At 29.5% G+C, this 21,591-nt stretch overlaps 9 protein-coding genes and 1 pseudogene across 10 annotated transcripts, besides 2 other annotated features; 2 read left to right on the plus strand and 8 right to left on the minus strand.

The window, feature by feature from the left end:
• Window positions 1–4,208: part of a mobile genetic element that runs on past the window's edge.
• On the minus strand, window positions 106–690 carry TVAGG3_0938200 (His-Me finger endonucleases family; the record flags this gene model as incomplete). Its single annotated transcript, XM_051252818.1, has 1 exon — window positions 106–690. The coding sequence occupies one exon, from the start codon at window positions 688–690 to the stop codon at window positions 106–108; it is 585 nt and encodes a 194-aa protein (XP_051078392.1).
• Window positions 938–1,521, minus strand: TVAGG3_0938210 (annotated as a pseudogene). The gene has a single exon. A coding segment is annotated over exon 1 (584 nt).
• On the minus strand, window positions 1,540–1,692 carry TVAGG3_0938220 (uncharacterized protein; the record flags this gene model as incomplete). The annotated part of the gene is made up of 1 exon (XM_001306751.1): window positions 1,540–1,692. The coding sequence occupies one exon, from the start codon at window positions 1,690–1,692 to the stop codon at window positions 1,540–1,542; it is 153 nt and encodes a 50-aa protein (XP_001306752.1).
• Window positions 4,209–4,346: 138 nt separating the features above from the next.
• On the plus strand, window positions 4,347–5,195 carry TVAGG3_0938230 (uncharacterized protein; the record flags this gene model as incomplete). The annotated part of the gene is made up of 1 exon (XM_001306749.2): window positions 4,347–5,195. One exon carries the CDS (start codon window positions 4,347–4,349, stop codon window positions 5,193–5,195), a length of 849 nt encoding a protein of 282 aa, XP_001306750.2.
• Window positions 5,196–5,198: 3 nt separating this feature from the next.
• On the minus strand, window positions 5,199–5,441 carry TVAGG3_0938240 (serine threonine-protein phosphatase family; the record flags this gene model as incomplete). The annotated part of the gene is made up of 1 exon (XM_001306748.1): window positions 5,199–5,441. One exon carries the CDS (start codon window positions 5,439–5,441, stop codon window positions 5,199–5,201), a length of 243 nt encoding a protein of 80 aa, XP_001306749.1.
• Window positions 5,442–5,459: 18 nt separating this feature from the next.
• TVAGG3_0938250 (uncharacterized protein) lies at window positions 5,460–5,822 on the minus strand (the record flags this gene model as incomplete). Its single annotated transcript, XM_001306747.1, has 1 exon — window positions 5,460–5,822. One exon carries the CDS (start codon window positions 5,820–5,822, stop codon window positions 5,460–5,462), a length of 363 nt encoding a protein of 120 aa, XP_001306748.1.
• Window positions 5,823–5,961: 139 nt separating this feature from the next.
• TVAGG3_0938260 (phage tail repeat-like family) lies at window positions 5,962–6,780 on the minus strand (the record flags this gene model as incomplete). The annotated part of the gene is made up of 1 exon (XM_051252819.1): window positions 5,962–6,780. One exon carries the CDS (start codon window positions 6,778–6,780, stop codon window positions 5,962–5,964), a length of 819 nt encoding a protein of 272 aa, XP_051078393.1.
• Window positions 6,781–9,133: 2,353 nt separating this feature from the next.
• TVAGG3_0938270 (leucine-rich repeats (6 copies)-containing protein) lies at window positions 9,134–10,623 on the minus strand (the record flags this gene model as incomplete). The annotated part of the gene is made up of 1 exon (XM_001306746.2): window positions 9,137–10,249. The coding sequence occupies one exon, from the start codon at window positions 10,247–10,249 to the stop codon at window positions 9,137–9,139; it is 1,113 nt and encodes a 370-aa protein (XP_001306747.1).
• A 742-nt stretch (window positions 10,624–11,365) lies between these two features.
• Window positions 11,366–13,165, plus strand: TVAGG3_0938280 (uncharacterized protein; the record flags this gene model as incomplete). Its single annotated transcript, XM_001306745.1, has 1 exon — window positions 11,366–13,063. The coding sequence occupies one exon, from the start codon at window positions 11,366–11,368 to the stop codon at window positions 13,061–13,063; it is 1,698 nt and encodes a 565-aa protein (XP_001306746.1).
• A 257-nt stretch (window positions 13,166–13,422) lies between these two features.
• Window positions 13,423–14,514: a mobile genetic element.
• A 5,312-nt stretch (window positions 14,515–19,826) lies between these two features.
• TVAGG3_0938300 (proteasome regulatory particle assembly) lies at window positions 19,827–20,918 on the minus strand (the record flags this gene model as incomplete). Its single annotated transcript, XM_001306744.1, has 1 exon — window positions 19,827–20,918. One exon carries the CDS (start codon window positions 20,916–20,918, stop codon window positions 19,827–19,829), a length of 1,092 nt encoding a protein of 363 aa, XP_001306745.1.
• Window positions 20,919–21,591: the final 673 nt, after the last annotated feature.

Here is a 21,591-nt window from a genome sequence, read left to right on the forward strand (position 1 = left end):
TTTGTAAAGATATAGTCTAACGGTTTTGTATCTGCTACTTTTGTTCTTTGTTTTTCAACCTGAAACATTTAATATATGTAAAAATATACTGTTTTAAAAAATGTTTTAAAATGGTATGCCATATAGCTTCTTGAATTTGTTAAGAAATATATGAACGTGTTTTCCATCTGTATCTCTAGTGTTTACATAAGCATAGCCCGCCTTAGTAAAACATACTTGTAATTTTCTATAGTTTACGCCGGTATAAAGGTAGAAAGAGTCCTGTTCTTCGCTATAGTAGTAAAACTCAAACGTATGCTTACCATAGTCTGTAATTTCAATTGCTTCATCTTCTAGTTCGTCGACAAATTCGAATACAATATCTCTAAATTTGCCTATGTTCTTACTGTTTTCAGAACAAGTGACCCAGCGTAAGTTTTCAAGTCTATTGTCGTTTCTTATATGGTTTATGTGGTCTACAAAAGGTAGATTGTTAGGATTCGGTATAAAATGAGTTGCAATGACAACATGTTTAAGATAGTGTTTCCCACCAATCCTCATCCTAGCATATCCGTTATTTTGCTCCCATTCGCTTAAAACTCTCTTTGTCTTTTTGTTTCTGACTTCGAATGACTCACAACAGTGAATTTCATATTTCTCATCTAACAAACAAGTTTTCCAACGGTCTGTTCCAACAAACTCAGCGTACATTTCAAATAAAATAAAAATATATATTTTTGAAAAAATGTTTTGTTTTAAATGGTATGCCATTTCATATTTCATCGTCTAATTTCTCATGAACTTTCTTGTCTATGTTTTGTTGAGACTTCTTCATCTAATTTCTCATGAACTTTCTTGTCTATGTTTTGTTGAGACTTTCTTGTCTATGTTTTCCCAACGGTCGTCTCCAACAAAACTCAGCGTACATTTCAAATAAAAATAAAAAAATGTTTTTACTTTACTTAACATAGCCACCAGCTACCAAAAGTCTTTGACGCCAACCCATACCAGCTAATGAAGGTTGACTTGGTTTAGTCTCCAAACTAAACTTTGGTTTTGGTTTATCTTCAGTTTTTGGCTTCCCTTCTTCTATTGGTTTTTCGTCACTTTTCGGTTCCTCTGACTTTACTTCACTTGCAGGTATGGTTGTGTCGTCAACATCTTCATAAATATCATATGCCATTTGTTTTTGTTTTCCTTTCAACTTTTTGTGTTTGTTGTAAAGTTTAGAATATTTCGACTCTAAGTCAATGAGATGTTCTATAATGAACTGTTCGTCAGTGAAGTATACCTTCCCATCTGTTGTCTCTTTAACTCCTTCAGACTTCAATATTTTATTTGTGAGAGTCTGTTTCTTTTTTGAGATACTAGCCGTTCATTTCTATGAAAAGTGACTTTGTAGTTAGGGTTTGTATTTCCAGACCTGGCACTTTCTATTATTGAATTTTTCTCTTCATCTGTAAGTTCTTTGACAGGTTTTGACAATGGTTCTGAACTTTTTGTTTGTGGTGTCAAATCTACCGTTTCAACTTCTTCGGTCATTTCATCTCAGTAAAAATTTTAGTTTGGTTTGTTTTCAACTGGTTGTTGTTGTTTTTTAAGTCGGTCTAAAACTTCCTGAGGTATAGGAAGAACTTGACAAACACGTTGTGTAACTGCTGGAAGTCGACAAATCCATCTTGAACCCATTTGTCTCAATGCTGTATTGTTCATTTCATCTCAGTAAAAAACTTTACATTCCACGTTTGAGGCGGTTGAGGTTGGTTATTGTTTACCCATTGTTGTGCATGGTTATATCCTCTGTTAAAGAATCTTTCACCTTGGTCCATATAGTGTCCTGCTTGGTTATAGTAGTCATTTGCTTTGTTATAATAGTTTCCTGCTTGTCTTCCTACATTGTCCATCCATCCTTGAACTTTTCTCTTGTTTCAGGATTTGGAATAAGATTTGTTGCATCTCGTGCTACATCCCAACCTTTCTGTACAGTTTGTATAATAGGTTGTGCTTTCTCTTTAAGTATACCTAATGTACTCAAAATCTTCCTTCCAACTCCAAATACACCTCTGGCTATTGTTCCCACTGCGGGCAAAAATCTGGATGCAACTCCTGCTAATGCGCCAAATAAACCCATTTCTTATAGGGTAAAAAATGACGAATCCAAACAAGGACCCCTATGTTTCTAAAGCGACAAAGAAAGCACTCATGGTAAAAATCTTTAGTTCAACACCAAATGCTTGGTTTATGGATATCTTGGAAAACATTCCGAGAGTTAGAACAGATGGACCTCCATACTGGCTAATATTTGTCGGTCAAAACACAAGATACTGTGAAGCCATACCATTACAGTCCAAAAATATTTTAGATATCTTAGCAGCTTTGACAATATTCGTTGACAAATACCATCCAACAAAACTGACATCTGACTGTGAAAGTTCTTTCAAATCAGATGATGTAAAAAACTATCTGCGTTCAAAAAATGTAAACCAATATTTCATTGTCGACCAAAACCATTCTGCTCTTGGTGTCATTGACGGATGTATAAAAATGTTAAGAGACTTAAACCAACCACAAGGTGGTGAAGCAAATGAAATGTCATATGACGACAAATATAGACATTTCTCCATGGCAAAGATGAGACAAGTTTTAAATATTTACAATAGCCGTAAACAAAAAGGTTTGGGAAACCACTCCCCCGAAGAAATGAAAAACAACCCTGACTTAGAGAAAGACTATATATTTAATAGTTTAGTCAAAAGAGACAAACAAGAAAGAATGCCAGGCTTCAAACTTAAGAAAGGTGACAAAGTAAAAATAGAAATACCTAAACGCGACCCATATGAAAATACTATTGACTATGACAACAATGGGAACTCGACAGGTACTCACATTCGTGTTCGTAAAAATAGAAGAAAGTATACAAGAGAATATTATGAAGTTTTAGGCAAACATGGCAAAATGTACAGACTGCAAGCAGAAGATAAAACTACTATTGTCAGACCTCGTTTCAAACTTGTTAAGGTTCAAGGTGGTATACTTTCAAAGACAGTTCCTAACAAATATAAGACAACTCCTGACGAATATGCTAAAGAAGTTGAAAATGACGACTAAGCGTTTCTATACCATGCGTAAACTGTCATGTAAGGTGGCATGTAGTCTTTACTTTGTCCCGTTGTTTGCGTATACCCTGAAACGCGATGTGTATGGCTTCCTCCTACCTCAGTGTTACTCCAGTAACAATTTATAGCAAACTTAACGTCCTCTTTAACATCATATCCTTTACCTTTTGTCATTCCTGACCAATCCCAAAATCTATGACTATGCAAACCTGCTTCAGATGTACTTAAATCTACGTAGTGACTGTGTGCAGGTAGGTTTTCACCTGAAATCGTTTTACTTCCGCCTGTTTCCTTTGAAGAGTTTGCACAATACAAAAACCTGTCGACTATTTGAGTCCAAGTTCCAAAACCAAGTACTACTTCTGGTCTGGTAGAGTTCATTGACGTGTAAATAGAACCTATAGGATATACTGTTTGAAGTATTTCTGTCTTTAACGTTTGAAGCTCTGTTTTGTCAGCTTTTTTATCATATAAATCTTGAGCAGTGAATTTAACTTTGTTTTCATCCTCCATGACATAGACATTTCTACATCTAATGTATCTCATCGTTGTTATGTCTTCTTCCGATGTTAAACCTTGTGGAAAGTTAGGAGGTTTCCAATTTAATACATCCCCACCAGTTCCATCAGGTTCTTCAACCGTTCCTGCAATATTTTCTATACCAACAGTTCTGAAGAAATCGTGTGTATGTCCAACGTCACTTTTCCTGTTTAAGGTTTCTTGTAAGTTTGTAATATCAGATATGGTATGTGTATGAGTCTTTTTAGAATATTCTTTGTCAGCTCTTGTCACTTCACTTGACATTTTATTGTCAACATATGTTTTATCTGCTTTGTCATCTAACATTGCTGGTAGTTCATCTACGTCATAGATGTTATGTGTATGATGTTTTTGTGGGTATGTTCTATCTGTCCATGCGAGAATATAGTCTCTTGTTGCATCTACATACTCTTTGTCAGCTTTGTTGTCAATATCTGCCTTCAAAAGAAGTTCATCTATAGGTTTCTCGTTTAAAGTTCTTTTTGTTGGATTTATACAAACAGTATGGTTCTTACTGTCTTGAAACAGAAACTCGTCTGTCAATGGGTTTATCGTCAGTTTTAAGTTTCCTTCTTTCAATGACTCAGATATCTTAGAATAGTTTGAAAAGTTTGTTGTGTTCTTATTTAGAGCTTGCACAATGAGTTGTCGGTTGTGTTGTATTTCTCTCATAGACGCTGTTTCTTTCGACATTTTTATTCTAGATAAAATATGCTTTCAATAGAAAAAGAAAATTCAAGAGTTGCTACAACTAAACCATTAGATGAACTTTTTACTAATGTCGGTCAAAAGTTTGAGACAGAGACCGTAAAGCATGAAGGCTATCGTTTTGACTACCCACTTAGATGGTTAAGAGACCCATCCGTCACAAAAGCTATTGGCTTTCGTAGAATGAAATTCATTTCAGAAGCCATACATGGTTTCCCATTTACGGTCGCTTTTGAAATTCGATACTATAACAAAGAGAAACGTACGTATGAGAAATTTGAACAGGGAAAACTTTTACAAGTTAGTTTGCTTGTAAACTTAGAAACAACTCTTCAAGCTTTTCAAGAAAAAATAAACGATATCTATCTCGAATATGCAAAACAGTACAACATTGACGAAGGAGAGTACCATCTCGATATTTTATATGACAGGAAAAATGCAACTGTTAAATTCAATAGAATAGAAGACCTTGGAGAAGACGTTTATATTTCTACAAAATATAACAACTTGGCATGGTATAGGTTTCTGAGGATGTTAAATCAGCCTGCAGAATATCCAGTACACCCGAACTTTTATGAAGTCGAAAACCCTAATGGAACATATGAAAATGTTTTCGACTCAGATGCTATTATCGTTCATGCTTCATTTTCTGGTGCACAAAACTCTTTTTTATGCTTGGCAAATGACTTTTACGAAAAACCTACAAAGCTATATGAACCACCGAGTGGAAGTATTTCAGACTTTCAAGTATGGTTTACAACAGATGGAAGAAAGAGAATAGTTCCATTATACCATGCGTTTTACTTAGAACTTAGTCTCATATACAACTACTATCGAACAGTAAAAATATAATTTTTAATACGGTTGAGGTGTTGGATTTGGTTGCCAACTAGACTGTGGTGCAGGTTCAGGCTGTTGTATAACAGGAGCTTGCTCTTCTGGTTCAGGGTCTTTAGGTATAATACCAACGAACTGACCTACTCTTTTGCCAATATTTTTGACTCCGTTCCATACTCCCCTTCCTACGGTTTTTATTCCATTCCATATACCTCTTCCAACATTTCGAAAGAAGTTTCCAATACTACTGAAGAAACCCATTTTACTATATGTAAAAATCTAATGTCCACCTAGTCTCTTACGTTTCCTTCTGAGTTCCATTGCATTCTTTAACTGGAGCTCATACATTCTATTTCTCCTCTGGTAGAAAACATACTCTGGGTCAACTCCTGTGTTCGCGTCATCTGCATAGAGTTGTTTATATCCCACTTCAGGGTTTGTATAAAACTCTTTCCATCTCATATTTGCATACCATGGTGGTAAGCCTAACGCAGCGTCATTTGACATGGCAGTTTGCATTTGTACATCTGTTGGCACCTGACCATAGTTTGCCATTGCAGTTTGTATTCTAACTTCATTTGGAATATTCTCTGGGTTTGGTTGTCCAGGTTGCTGTGCATTCGCTAAGTTCTGTGCGTCCATTTAATATTAGATAAAAATATCTCTTACGAGTACATATACTGGACATTTGCAGGCATTGGTTCATCTTCATATTCTCTATATCTTTCTGCCACGTCAAATAAGTAAATGACACAATGGAAAAAACCTAAAACAAGTAGTCCTATTTCAAACCACATTTACTTACCAATAAAATTTCTTTGTTATGACACTTTTTCCGGTTTATAGGACCTCTCTCATATTCTATCTTGTCATATATAAACTCATAGTCATGTATGTCCTCTAACCATCTCATGACACTTTCCAAACCACTTTTATCGGATGTAAAGTAAAAGCATGGACAGTTATGTAAAACGTCTAAAGTTTCTAAAGAGTCTCTCAAAGTCCAGTCTGCTTGGTATTGAAAATCGTATGTGTTAAAGAACGGCGGGTCTACTATAAAGAAAACATTTTCCTTGTTTTTATATTTTTCATACAACTCTGTCCAACGACATCTCACAAACTCTATACCCTCAGTATATTTTTCTATGTCCTCTTTGAAAACCTTTGTATAGTTAAGATATAAAACTTTTGACATAAGTGTTTCAATGTCATGAACTCTTATAGCACCACTATATAATAGTCTAGCAGATATACTATCCCAGTCAATATACTCTGCCTTTTTCAAAACCTCTCTGACAGTATTTTTCTTATCTAATGGTATACGTTCCATCTTACCTATAGGTATCTTTTCTTTTAACTCTTTCAATATTTTGTTTGTGTCTGGTATATGTTTGAGACGGTTCATATAGTTGTCGAAGTCATTGCATATAATCTTTGAGTCAGGAAATACAGTATGGCACAAATGAGATATATAGAAACTTCCACCGAACAAATCTACAAATGTTAGACCATTCGGTAGTTTCTTAAGTTCTCTCAATAGAATATCTTTACATCTACTCTTATTTCCAAAGAAGGGTAACGGTGGTTTTGTAAAATTCATTTTATATACAATAAAAATGTTTTTTCCCTGAAAAGTGACAGAAAAGTGACAAAACATGAAAACATATATATTTTGTGAAAAGCTCCTGGAAGACCCGTATATAAGAACTTCAGATGGAACACATACTTTTTCAGTAAGGACATATGAGGTGAGATGTCACCTGTTTTCTCACCTCATTTCTCACCCGTTGAATTTTCATGAATTTCTTCGTAAAGACTTTGTTAAGACTTCTTCGTAAAGACTTTGTCAAGACTTCTTTGTTGAGATTTCTTCGTAAAGACTTTGTTAAGACTTCTTCGTAAATGACCAAAAATATATTTTAGGTGAAGAGGTGAGATTTCACCTCTTTTTTCACCTCATTTCTCACCTCTTGAATTTTCATGAATTTCTTCGTAAAGACTTTGTTAAGACTTCTTCGTAAAGACTTTGTTAAGACTTCTTCGTAAAGACTTTGTTAAGACTTCTTCGTAAATGTTTTGTCAAGACTTCTTCGTAAATGTTTTGTTAAGACTTCTTCGTAAATGTTTTGTTAAGACTTCTTCGTAAAGACTTTGTTAAGACTTCTTCGTAAATGTTTTGTCAAGACTTCTTCGTAAAGACTTTGTTAAGACTTCTTCGTAAAGACTTTGTTAAGACTTCTTCGTAAAGACTTTGTTAAGACTTCTTCGTAAATGACCCTAGTAGTATATTTTTGGTGTAAATTTCATGAAAATTCAAGAGGTGAGAAATGAGGTGAAAAAACAGGTGAAATCTCACCTCTTCACCTAAACATTATTTTTGGTGTAAATTTCATGAAAATTCATGAAAATTCAAGAGGTTAGAAATGAGGTGAAAAAACAGGTGAAATCTCACCTCTTCACCTAAACATTATTTTTGGTGTAAATTTCATGAAAATTCATGAAAATTCAAGAGGTTAGAAATGAGGTTAGAAAAGAGGTTAGATATACCCTTCTACCCTAAAATATATTTTTGCCGAATTCTGTATAAAATTCTGAGTAAAATGACAGATGTTTATATGACACTTTCTCCGGTTTATAGGACCTCTCTCATATTCTAAACATCTTCGGGGCTAGAAGGCACGAAGTGCCTGGAAGCCCCACTACCTTTTTTTTTTTTTTTTTTTTTTTTTCATTGGATTGTTTTCATCGATTTCTATCTTCTGAATGTTTGGTGCACCTGTGAAAGCATTTGTATCGATATTTGTTAGTGACGCTGGAATATAGACGTAATTCAGAGAACTGTCGAGATTAAATAAACTTGAACCTACTGTTGTACATTTTGGAGGAAAAGTGAAATTTACAATTTTTGATTCTGCGAAAGCTCTAGATCCAATTGATATTAATTCTGAGCCTTCTTCAAATTCGACTGTGGTTAATGAATAGGCCAATGCAATTCCTGATTCAGAAATTGTTTTTACACCTTTTGTAATAAATATATACGTAGCTCTTCCTGCCCAATTCCAATTAGTTATTGTTGTCATTTTCGAACCTTTTTCGAGACATATTTTGTCTGCAATAATTGAATTAATAAAAGCTGGAGACGTTGTTGTGATATTTTTTGAAATAGTGAATGTACCACTAAGATGGCACTCAGAAAAAGCATTATCACCAATAATTGTAGTTTCAGGCGAAAATTTAAATGAAGTTTTCATCGGAGGTAAACGAATTAAGAGGTTTCGTCCTTTATAATACAGGGCACCGTATTCATCAAGCTCCAGGTAGTTGCTTCCACTTGGAAGGTAAAAATTTGCAAAGTTTGAACAATAAAAAGTGTCGTATCCTGTTATTGATTGTAATGTTGATGGTAAATATAGATCTTGTAAGGACGAAAAGAAGTAAAATACTCCTCGTGTGAATGAAGTGCAACCTTCGCCAACATGAACAACTGTGATTGAGGCACGATCGCAGTTCTGAGTGACTTCTGTTGCTGTGAGTGTCCCAGATCCTGTGATGTATAATGTTGTTTGCTGTGTTCGATACGAGAATCCTTGCGAGATTGACTAGAAGCAAATTAATATAATTGGCAAAAAGATTTATCAAAATTCAAGAAGATCATATATAAAACACGTCTAAACATTTATATTTTAAATGATAAAACAATGATTTATCAATCAAATACAATGACTTTTGAGAACATTGAATAATTTACGATAAATTGAATGAAAATCTCATCTTTATAAAATATCATTTTAATGATTAATAACAAATAAGTTAATTGTTAGAAATCATGTCACTTTTGCAAACAAAATTTAAATAAAATTGAACTAGAATAATATGAATATTTCAGATAAAAGTAAAAAATATTAAATGGAAAGATTTTGAATTTATATAAAAAAAAATAACAATAATTATAAATATCACCAGAATCCAATAGAGATTTCGTAAATGAAGAAGAGTGATGCTTGTGCTTTAACATTGTTCTTAATCTGGTGTTGAATTCCGATGGCAAAGTCGATGTTTGTTTCGATGATGTCGCTACATGTGTTGGATGGTGTGTGTCGCGTAGAAGATCCACAGAAAACAGTGGATGGATCAATAGTTTTTACAGATGATGGAACATCAAGATATGTGAAATTATCCGAATAAAATGCACTATTTCCGAGTGTGAGAAGTCCATTGTTAAGTCGTACGGAATTAATTTTGGTACATTTGTAGAGACAGAAGTCACCGATATGTTGACATCGTGAGTTAAGTGTAATTGATGTTATACCTCCAATACACGCAATTGCTGTACTGAAATCTTTGTTGTAAACAATTCCTCCTTCTGCTGAGAATGTAGTGCTAAATGATTCAACATCAATCGATGTAAGAAATTGGCATGATTGAAACATTGTCTTACCAAATTCACTCACTGAAGAAGGAATAGTAAATGATGTTTCAGAAGGAGAAACATATAGAAACTTTGTTCTATCCTTTGACATTAGAGTTGCAGATGAAATAACTGTATACATTGGATTGTTCCTGTCGATTTCTATCTTCTGAATGTTTGGTGAACCTGTGAAGGTATTTGTATCAATATTTGTTAGTGATGCAGGAATATAGACATAATTCAGAGAACTGTCGAGATTAAATATACTATAACCAACACTTGTACATTTTGGAGGAAAAGTGAAATTACTAAGATTTGTTTCTGAAAATGCATATGAATTTATAGATGTCAATTCTGACCCTTCCTCAAATTCGATGGTAGTTAATGAATGGCAGCTATAAAAAGCAGATTCAGTGATTGAATTTACTCTTTTCGTTAGAAAAACATATTTAAGAGATGTAGCCCATATCCAATTAACTATAGTTGTAAGTTTTGACTCTTTTTCAAGATAAATTTTGTCAACTCTAATTCCAATTAAAAATCCATCGTCTGTTGTTGCAATATTTTTTGAAATAGTGAATGTACCACTAAGATGGCACTCAGAAAAAGCATTATCACCAATAATTGTAGTTTCAGGCGAAAATTTAAATGAAGTTTTCATCGGAGGTAAACAAATTAAGAGGTTTCGTCCTTTATAATACAGGGCACCGTATTCATCAAGCTCCAGGTAGTTGCTTCCACTTGGAAGGTAAAAATTTGCAAAGTTTGAACAATAAAAAGTGTCGTATCCTGTTATTGATTGTAATGTTGATGGTAAATATAGATCTTGTAAGGACGAAAAGAAGTAAAATACTCCTCGTGTGAATGAAGTGCAACCTTCGCCAACATGAACAACTGTGATTGAGGCACGATCGCAGTTCTGAGTGACTTCTGTTGCTGTGAGTGTCCCAGATCCTGTGATGTATAATGTTGTTTGCTGTGTTCGATACGAGAATCCTTGCGAGATTGACTAGAAGCAAATTAATAACGTCGAAAAAATAACCCAAAAGTGGGAATTTTAACTTGTAGCAGAGGAATTTTTGAATACAAATGAGCAAACTTTTGAAATAGAATTTGCTCTATATCAGATGAGCTCCACACTGGTGAAATTTGGGGTGATTTTACCAACGATATCTCAAAAATTAGATTCTTATTAACTTCAATTTGCCGAGTTAACCAAAATGTTTTATGTGTATTAAGAGGATATTGGATAAGCATGCAATATCTACGCTTATTATACAAACTTGAGTTTTGATGATTATCTTGAAATTAAGAATTTAGGTTTGGAATTTTCATGTATCATCACGGATGTATGCATATAAACAGATGTAGAGTAGTATGGCTATCAAAAATAACCCAGTTTTATTGAAAAATACGGGTGCTACAAGTTAAATTTATGCTACGGAGTTATTTTTCCGACGTTATAATTGGCAAAAAGAATTATCAAATACAATGACTTTTGAGAACATTGAATAATTTACGATAAATTGAATTAAAATCTTATTTTTGGAAAATGTTATATTCAAGAAAACCAATAAAATACATATTTTCTAGGAAAATATGTCACTTTTCAAAAAAAAAATCAAATTTCGAAAATTGAAAAGTGGATATTTTTGCATTTTATATGGAAAAATCAGCTATCCCAAAGAAGTACAATCAATATCTTCTTTTATTTATGATTTTTACCTGAAAGATGATTTTGAATGTCAAATTGTAATCATAAAAATTTATTTCTGGAATGTCTCATGGGCGACCACCAGATTATGTTCATGGGAGAATAGAAGTTTTATCTGATGCAATGAGTGATTCTTATAAGACGTATTCAAATAAATATCATCAGATAAAGAATTATCAGCAAAAACAATTATCGACTGCTAACGTTCTATTAGAAAGAGAAAATACTCTTACTGACTATGCAAATAAGCTATTAGATAAACAGAAATATATCGGGGAATCGAAATCAAAACTGAAAAACCAAATAGAAGCTAGATCAAACGATATTCAGCATGAAATTGAAGAATTAACAGAAAGCTTAAATAGTTTGATAGATAAGTTTACGAAAACAAGTGAAAATATAGCTTCAATTGAAAGCAAAAATGTCGAATTAAAAAATAACGTTCAATCTCTTGAACAACAAATGAGTTCCCTACTAGAGAAAGAACAAAACCTAGTTGTACAGATTCATAATCTTATATATGAACACAATTCAAATTCTGTCGAAATTGAAAAAGTTAAATTGACTGAGGTTAAAAATAACATTCAAGATTTGGACGAAAAGACTACAAAACAGAATGAGAAGATCAAAAATGTCAACAATGACCTCGATGTTGTTGTATTAAAGAAAAATAAAGTGACAGCAAAGCAAAAAGAGCTTCAAATGACAATTAATAAACTTCAAGAAGTGCGTGTTAAGAATGCAGATCAAATACGATCAGAATTACAAGCTTTAAATTCAAAACAATATATTGAAGAAATTCATCGTTTAGAAAACGAAGGAAGTAAACTAGAATCAAATCTTACTACTAAAATACAACAAGAATTCGGGTTGTCAAAGGAATTAAATAATTTTGAAATTACAAAACTCAAAAAATCTTACAGACTTACAGAACAGCAACATGAGCTGGATAATCTAATGATTAAGAAGTCAGAGTACATAAATAAAACAGATTTTGCGCAAATATCTAATAAACATCAAGATTCAAATTTAAATCGGCTCAAAAAGTTAAATGAACAATATGAAGAGTTACAGAAGCAATTAAAAGAGGTAAATATACAGATAACTACCGAAACATTTAAAAAAGACAAAGCAAATTCAGATCTCAAGATTGCGAACAACAATTTTGATATTGCGAATGATATTTATAACAAAATCGAAGAAGAAATAAAGAAATGTGAAGAAATTCAGAACCAAATTCCTAAAAAATATGAAATTGAACCAGAAATTGAAATTGACGTCCATTTACCAGAAGATGTCATTGAAGAACTCAATGCAATTAATTTGGAAAACTCAAAACTACTTTTTGAGATTTCAAATGCAGAAAATCAAATTAAACAATTTGAAAATCAACATGCTACTCTTGTGAGACAGATTAAACAAGCACTTAAGATACCTCCTGATTTGATACAAACGCTTAAATCAACTCAGACCAGATTCCTAAATTCAAAAGATATTAGAACTAAAGTTAGACAGAGAATGCAAGCAAGGAATACAGAGCTTGAAATGCTAGCAACAACGGTTAATCACCTTGAACTAGATTGCCTCAATAAAAATCGCAAGATTAATCAAAATCAAGTTAAATTCTTGAATGATCAGTATAATAGACTTTCTATGCTCCTTTTCAATACATGTATGACAGGAATATTAAGTAATCTTACTTTAGAAGATTTTCCTTCTCAAATTGATTATATGAATCAGATATTTTCACGAATTTTGTAAATTTTATGTCATAATTAATTTAAATATACATAAATGTTTGTTATTATTAAACATATTTTGTTATTAAAACAAATTTCTTTACAAATTTTATTTTATGTACTAAGTTTGAGACTGTTTAACAAATTGATGGAATGCATTTATCAAACATAACATTGGATTTAATTGAATAATAAGGAATTTATTTGATTTTGTTGGAATTCTCATTTCATATTAACTTTGAAGGGTGGTAAAGACATTGTAACACTTTTAGATGTTTAATATCATAAGAATTTAACCATTTACAACAGTATTTTTATCATGAATCTTTGAACTAATTCAGATTATTGATTTATTAACTTTATGATTATAATAGATGTTAAGGGTCCACTGTAAAAATTGAAAGTCTCTCAAAATTGAGAGGCGATTTGCAAATAATTGTTATCGTCTTTTTTTGAAAATCCACTTTTCCTAGTGTTCTGATTAATATTTTGTGAATGTAACAATGAAGTATATGTTTTAATAAGATGATAATATATTCTATCACTTCAAATCACATAAAAATTGCAAAATCAGCGAGTTTTATAAGAACATGATTTTTTCCTATTTTTTTTGCTTCTGGATGCGTGTTTTGAAAAATAGATATTTTCGAATTTTGATTTTATTATAAGTATGAATTTTATATTAGGAATTTTTTGACCTATTTCCAATCATTAATTCCTAAGTTTTTCTAGGAATTAAATTGAGAAGAAATTAGGAAATTCGCTTTAATGCCATTACATACTAATATTGTGATGCATGTAGTTTATATTTAAAGAGGCTAATGTCGGAATATCGTGCATTTTATAAAAAATTCAAAGAATTGACAATTGGATAGCACAAATTTAATTCTCCAGACAAAGTATTATTGTTTATATATTCAAAACATTATCCTTAGTTTTGAAATGTTGGCAAAAAATTTTCGTGTTATTTTTTGTGTTTCAGCATAAATTATGTATTTACTTATGAAAGATAAGCATTTTATTCATTATCATAAAGATATACCATAACAAATTGATAACATTTAAAAAAAGTGTATTTTAGTGGGTATTATTCTGGCCAATGCCCATTTTTAAACGATTTAATATTGACCATATCAATAGCCGACTCAATGTAAAAATTTAGATATTATTTTTTTCATTATTCAAACTTTGATAAATTTTAGTATAATAAATGATTTTGTTTCGTGTATGATACAGAAATGAAAAGCTTAATTAATATCATTTTGCATTTTTTCAAGAATGTTAGAGTACATCTACATTAAAAAATCGGATTCGAATTGCGATACTGCATCAAATTGTTGCACATCTGATAAGGATCTCAAAAGAGTAAAGTTAATTTTTTTGTGTTTTTTTAAGTTTTGGGTCTTAGTAAAACACCATCTTGAGCAATATTTTTGGGATGACGATAGGCCTTATTTGGCCTTACAGTGGACCCTTAATTTCTACCTCTGGACAATTTGACCAACATTCATTATATACACCTCAAATCAACAGAAATAGATAGTATACAATGTGATAAATACACATATATGTAGAAGCTGAGATGATTATGAAATCTCAGGTTTCTATAAATAAATTTAATATTCAATTTTATCGAAGTTTTTATTAAATTATTGATGTAAATATTATAATTAGAATCTCCTAAATATTATCGACCAATGATGGAAATATATTATTTAAAATTTTATATTAAATCCATCAATTCCACCTTTGGGGGAGGATTCTCTTAGAAGTGGTATTTATGACCCTATGGTAGGTTTTCATGCATTATAGTTTGATATCTGGAGTTGTGTGTTATTCTTTATTCTTTTAATATTGAGCATGATAATATATTTTACCTTTTGAAGAACAGCGTTCTCATCATTATTTTTTTAGCAGATATTTGCCCCATGCGAAATAAGAAGCTCGGTTATTTCTTTGTAATCGTTTTCTTCTGCAATATGAAGTGCTCATTAATATTTGCACAATGTGAAAGAAGAAGTTCTACTATCTGATTATTATTAAACATTGCTGAAATATGAAGGACGGTCATTCCATCTTGATCTTTGATATTGATTTCTTCACCTCATGAAAGGAAATAATCCCAAAATGATGGAATATTAAACATGGTTGAAAAAATGAAACATGTGCTAAAATTATTAGTTTGATCGAAATATATTAACAATAATTCAAGATTATGATAATCTCCACAATAAAATAAGTTGATCTCTATATTGTACTCATTCATCAAGAATGTAACAAAATCAATGTTGTGTGAAATAATTGCATATTTCATATACCCATTACCTGGTATTAGATATTTCAAACATTCACTCATGATCTCTGGTCTTCCTCCTAAAAATGAAAACTCTAGACATTTTTGAGTTATTTCTGATTTAAATTTCGATCTTAATAACTTGAAACAATCAACTGTACCGTGATAACAACATAATTCAAGTAATGAATATCCTTCTTTAGAATATGGATATAAATTGTTTTGATCTTAATCAAAATCTTCTCTTTCTGTGAAATTAATGAGTTTTTCTTGATCATTGTTCATAATTGCTCTGAAATTTGAACTTTTCGAATAACTATCTATAACGTCAGTAAAAAAAGTCCATACCATTTTAAAAAGTCTATACTACGGGGCACTTTTGAATGTAAGATGGAAAGTTTGAGAGTAAAGTTGCTATATGTCTCCCAATATATCAACCCTGAAAATACGTAATTTCCATGAAAAATAGTTTTGGTATAACCTATCAAATTGAACCACAAAATGAACTGATGAAGGCTAAACTTTCAGGAGTGATATAATGAGGGATTTAGAGCAACTTTGCTCTCAAGCTTTCTCACCTTACATTCAAAAGTGTACCATGGTAAAATATCTAATTTAAATTATAAATTTTGATAAAGTTTATAGATATAAATTGATACAATAATAATTGCAGAGCCAAAAGAAATATGATATTCATCCAGATACTTATACTATCAAATAAATTCAAAGCAAAATATGAAATATAGTGGAGGGATAAATAATAAAGTTAACCAATAATTATAAGTGACAAATGTAAAGGTTTTAAAGTGATTTAGAATAATAACAAGTAATATTTAGTATTTTAGGTTATATATTAGAAATAGATCATCAAGTAGCACCATGTTCGGTTAAGAATTTAACAATATCAATTGAATTTTTGCGAATTGCAATAGAAAGTGGAGATTCAATATTACAAAATATATTTGATAAAATAATGATTAATATGAAATGAAAGAGAAAATAATATAATAATGATTAATATGAAATGAAAGACAATTCTATATAATAATGATTAATGTGAAATGAAAGAGAACGTTATATAATAATGATTAATGTGAAATGAAAGAGAATATAGTATAATAATGATTAATATGAAATCAAAGTGAATTTCATATAATAATGATTAATGTGAAATGAAAGAGAATATAGTATAATAATGATTAATATGAAATCAAAGAGCATGCCATATAATAATGATTAATATGAAATCAAAGAGGATATCATTTAATAATGATTAATATGAAATGAAAGAGAATGTCGTATAATAATGATTAATGTGAAATGAAAGAGAATATAGTATAATAATGATTAATATAAAATGAAAGAAGATTCCATAAAATAATGATAAATATGAAATCAAAGAGAAGTTTATATAAAAATGATTGGTATGAAATGAAATTGGGTAAGTTTAGCATTAACATCAGCGCCATGTTCAATTAAGAATTTAACAATATCAATTGAATTTTTGCGAATTGCAATAGAAAGTGGAGATTCAATATTACAAAATATATTTGATAAAATAATGATTAATATGAAATGAAAGAGAATTCTATATAATAATGATTAATATGAAATGAAAGAGAACACAATATAATAATGATTAATATCAAATGAAAGAGAATTCTATATAATAATGATTAATATGAAATGAAAGAGAATTCTATATAATAATGATTAATATGAAATGAAATAGAATATAGTATGATAATGATTAAAATGAAATCAAAGAGAATATCCTATAATATTAATTAATATGAAATCAAAGAGAATTCCATAAAATAATGATTAATATGAAATGAAAGAGAATTCTATATAATAATGATTAATATGAAATGAAATAGAATATAGTATGATAATGATTAAAATGAAATCAAAGAGAATATCCTAATATTAATTAATATGAAATCAAAGAGAATTCCATAAAATAATGATTAATATGAAATGAAATTGTATGAGTTCAGCATTGACATCAGCGCCATGTTCAATTAAGAATTTAACAATATCAATTGAATTTTTGCGAATTGCAATAGAAAGTGGAGATTTAATATTACAAAATATATTTGATAAAATAATGATTAATATGAAATGAAAGAGAACACTATATAATAATGATTAGTATGAAATGAAAGAGAATTCTATATAATAATGATTGATTTGAAATGAAAGGGAACATAATATAATAACAATTAATATAAAATGAGAGAGAATTTCACATAATAATGATTAATATGAAATCAAAAAGGATTCCATAAAATAATGATTAATATGAAATGAAAGAGAATATCATATAATATTAATTAATATGAAATGAAAGAGAATATCATATAATAATGATTAATATGAAATGAAAGAGAACTCATATAATAATGATCAATATAAAATGAAAGAGAATATCATATAATAATGATTAATATGAAATGAAAAAGAATTCTATATAATAATAGTTAATATGATATCAAAGAGAATATAATATAATTATGATTAATATGAAATGTAATTGAGTGAGTTTAGCATTGACATCAGCGCCATGTTCAATTAAGAATTTAACAATATCAATTGAATTTTTGCGAATTGCAATAGAAAGTGGAGATTCAATATTACAAAATATATTTGATAAAATAATGATTAATATGAAATGAAAGAAAATATAGTATAATAATGATTAATATGAAATCAAAGAGAATGTCATATAAAAATGATTAAAGTAAAATGAAAGAGAAGTTCATATAATAATGATTAATATGATATCAAAGAGAATATAGTATAATAATGGCTAATATGATATCAAAGAGAATATAGTATAATAATGGCTAATATGATATCAAAGAGAATATAATATAATTATGATTAATATGAAATGTAATTGAGTGAGTTTAGCATTGACATCAGCACCATGTTCGGTTAAGAATTTAACAATATTAATTGAATTTTCCTGAATTGCAATAGAAAGTGGAGATTCAATATTATAAAATATATTTCATAAAATAATGATTAATATGAAATGAAAGAGAATTCTATATAATAATGATTAATATGAAATGAAAGAGAATGTCGTATAATAATGATTAATGTGAAATCAAAGAGGATTCCATAAAATAATGATTAATATGAAATGAAAGAGAATGTCGTATAATAATGATTAATATGAAATGAAAGAGAATGTCGTATAATAATGATTAATATGAAATGAAAGAGAACATAATATAATAATGATTAATATGAAATGAAAGAGAATGTCGTATAATAATGATTAATGTGAAATCAAAGAGGATTCCATAAAATAATGATTAATATGAAATCAAAGAGAATGTCGTATAATAATGATTAATGTGAAATGAAAGAGAATGTCGTATAATAATGATTAATATGAAATGAAAGAGAATGTCGTATAATAATGATTAATGTGAAATGAAATAGAATATAGTATGATAATGATTAATGTGAAATGAAAGAGAATATAGTATAAAAATGATTAATATGAAATCAAAGAGGATTCCATAAAATAATGATTAATATGAAATGAAAGAGAATGTCGTATAATAATGATTAATATGAAATGAAAGAGAATGTCGTATAATAATGATTAATATGAAATGAAAGAGAATGTCGTATAATAATGATTAATATGAAATGAAAGAGAATGTCGTATAATAATGATTAATGTGAAATCAAAGAGGATTCCATAAAATAATGATTAATATGAAATCAAAGAGAATGTCGTATAATAATGATTAATGTGAAATGAAAGAGAATGTCGTATAATAATGATTAATGTGAAATGAAAGAGAATGTCGTATAATAATGATTAATGTGAAATGAAATAGAATATAGTATGATAATGATTAATGTGAAATGAAAGAGAATATAGTATAAAAATGATTAATATGAAATCAAAGAGGATTCCATAAAATAATGATTAATATGAAATCAAAGAGAATATAGTATAATAATGATCAATATGAAATCAACGAGAATGTCATATAATATTAATTAATATGAAATCAGAGAGAAGTTTATATAAAAATGATTGGTATGAAATGAAATTGGGTAAGTTTAGCATTAACATCAGCGCCATGTTCAATTAAGAATTTAACAATATCAATTGAATTTTTGCGAATTGCAATAGAAAGTGGAGATTCAATATTACAAAATATATTTGATAAAATAATGATTAATATGAAATGAAAGAGAATTCTATATAATAATGATTTATCTGAAATAAAAAACAATTTTATATAATAATGATTGATATGAAATGAAATGAAATATAATATAATAACGATTAACATAAAATGAAAGAGAATTCTATATAATAATGATTAATGTGAAATGAAAGAGAACGTTATATAATAATGATTAATATGAAATAAAAGAGAACTCTATATAATAATGATTAATATGAAATCAAAAAGAATACAGTATAATAATGATTAATATGAAATCAAAGAGGATATCATTTAATAATGATTAATATGAAATGAAATTGAGTGAGTTTAGCATTGATATCAGCGCCATGTGAAATAAGTATTCTTAGTGCATCTATATTATTATACATTGCGGCGTAATGAAGAGCAGTCATTTTATATATATCATGATAATTGACATCAATTTTGTCAGTTGAGTTAAATAAAAATTTGAAAATATCGGAATTTTGTGACATGCATGCATATTGTAGAATATTTCTTTTCTTAAAATCAATTTTATCAGGAAGTTTTTCATTTTTGAGAATATCTATTGTTTGAGGAAATGCAGCACACCATGGAACCATGAAGTTTTTCTCTCTTTTGAAAAGAAGAAACACAGCTTTCAGGTTTTGGTATTTGATAATATCTTCGTAAATAGCTGTTGAAAGTGAGTTTCTTCCATCGAAATCTTTATAAGTAAAAATATTTCTTTCTAAAACGAATTCAAGCATTTCGTTGTTATGTGAACACACAATGTCTCTGAGACAATCTTTGTCCATCTTATTATCCTTTAAACATTCGTTGATAATGTCAGTATTTCTACCAATTAACGAATATTGAAGACATTTTGTTGATGGAGCGTACTTTTGATTTGAAATTAAGAAAAAGAAAATGTTTACAGATCCAAAATATGCACATGCTTCAATTAATGATAAATTGAAATGACCATATTCATTCAAATCAGGAATTTTTAAAAAATTATCATTTTTAGGTTCTGCTTGTGAAATATATTCCTTAAATTTATCAATTTGATCATGCATAACAATAAATTCGACTGAACCCTCTAATGGGAATGTTAAATTCGAAAGCTTCTTATTATCAAAGCCAATATTCTTGAGAATTTTTATATAATTTTCTCCTGATGTATAATTATATTGAAGTGCTTTTAAAATGATCTCGGTGAGTTGGCTTTTGGTAAGTTGATATTTCGAAATCAAAACATTTGTGATGATATCACACATGCATTCAACAGATTCATTGGACTTTATATGAAAAAGCTTTTCAAATGCTCCAATAAAGTCCGAGTATGGCTTAGCATAGTCAGAACTCATTTTTTTTATATTTTGATCGTTTGCAAGCATTCAAATTTTGAATCTCAGATTTGTTGATGATAGTATACACCATTAAAACCTTAACTGACCAAAATCATGAAAATCTATTTCCTCCAAAATTCTTCCAAAAAAAACTCGAATTTTCACCTTATTTCTTTGATCAAAAGGACAATATACCCTTTGTAAGCTTATTTATCGATATTAATAATGTAATTATTAATGTGACAAATTTGTGGTGGTTTTTACGGTTTGGCTCCACATATTTTTGATTGTTTAGGTCATAGTATGTACTAATAAAGGTTCTTATTAATATGCTATGGGGATAAAGATGAGTCTTGCTGTCATTGATGATAACAACGCACTTTTGCTGAGCATATTAAAAGAACCTATTTAAAAAAACAAAACTAACACACAGAATATTCATTTTAGATTAACTCTAAAACTCTAATTTAGAAGTCCCTTCAAAATTAAATCTACAAAAGTATTTTTAATTTGATTTTCAATTGAATTCAACTCCCTTCCATAACATGAATAAAAATTATTCTTTAAATACTTAATTATCTTTTTCCTTTTTTACAGATCCTATAAAGTTCATCCTAATGCTAATTTGTAATAGGCCACCATATTTTAATCATTTTAGGGCCTATTATGATCATAAACAATACCTATTTTGAACCACCAGAGTTCAAATGTATTACATTCA

Source organism: Trichomonas vaginalis, chromosome I, assembly GCF_026262505.1.
Source record: "Trichomonas vaginalis G3 chromosome I, whole genome shotgun sequence".
In the NCBI taxonomy this organism is placed as follows: Eukaryota; Parabasalia; order Trichomonadida; family Trichomonadidae; genus Trichomonas; species Trichomonas vaginalis.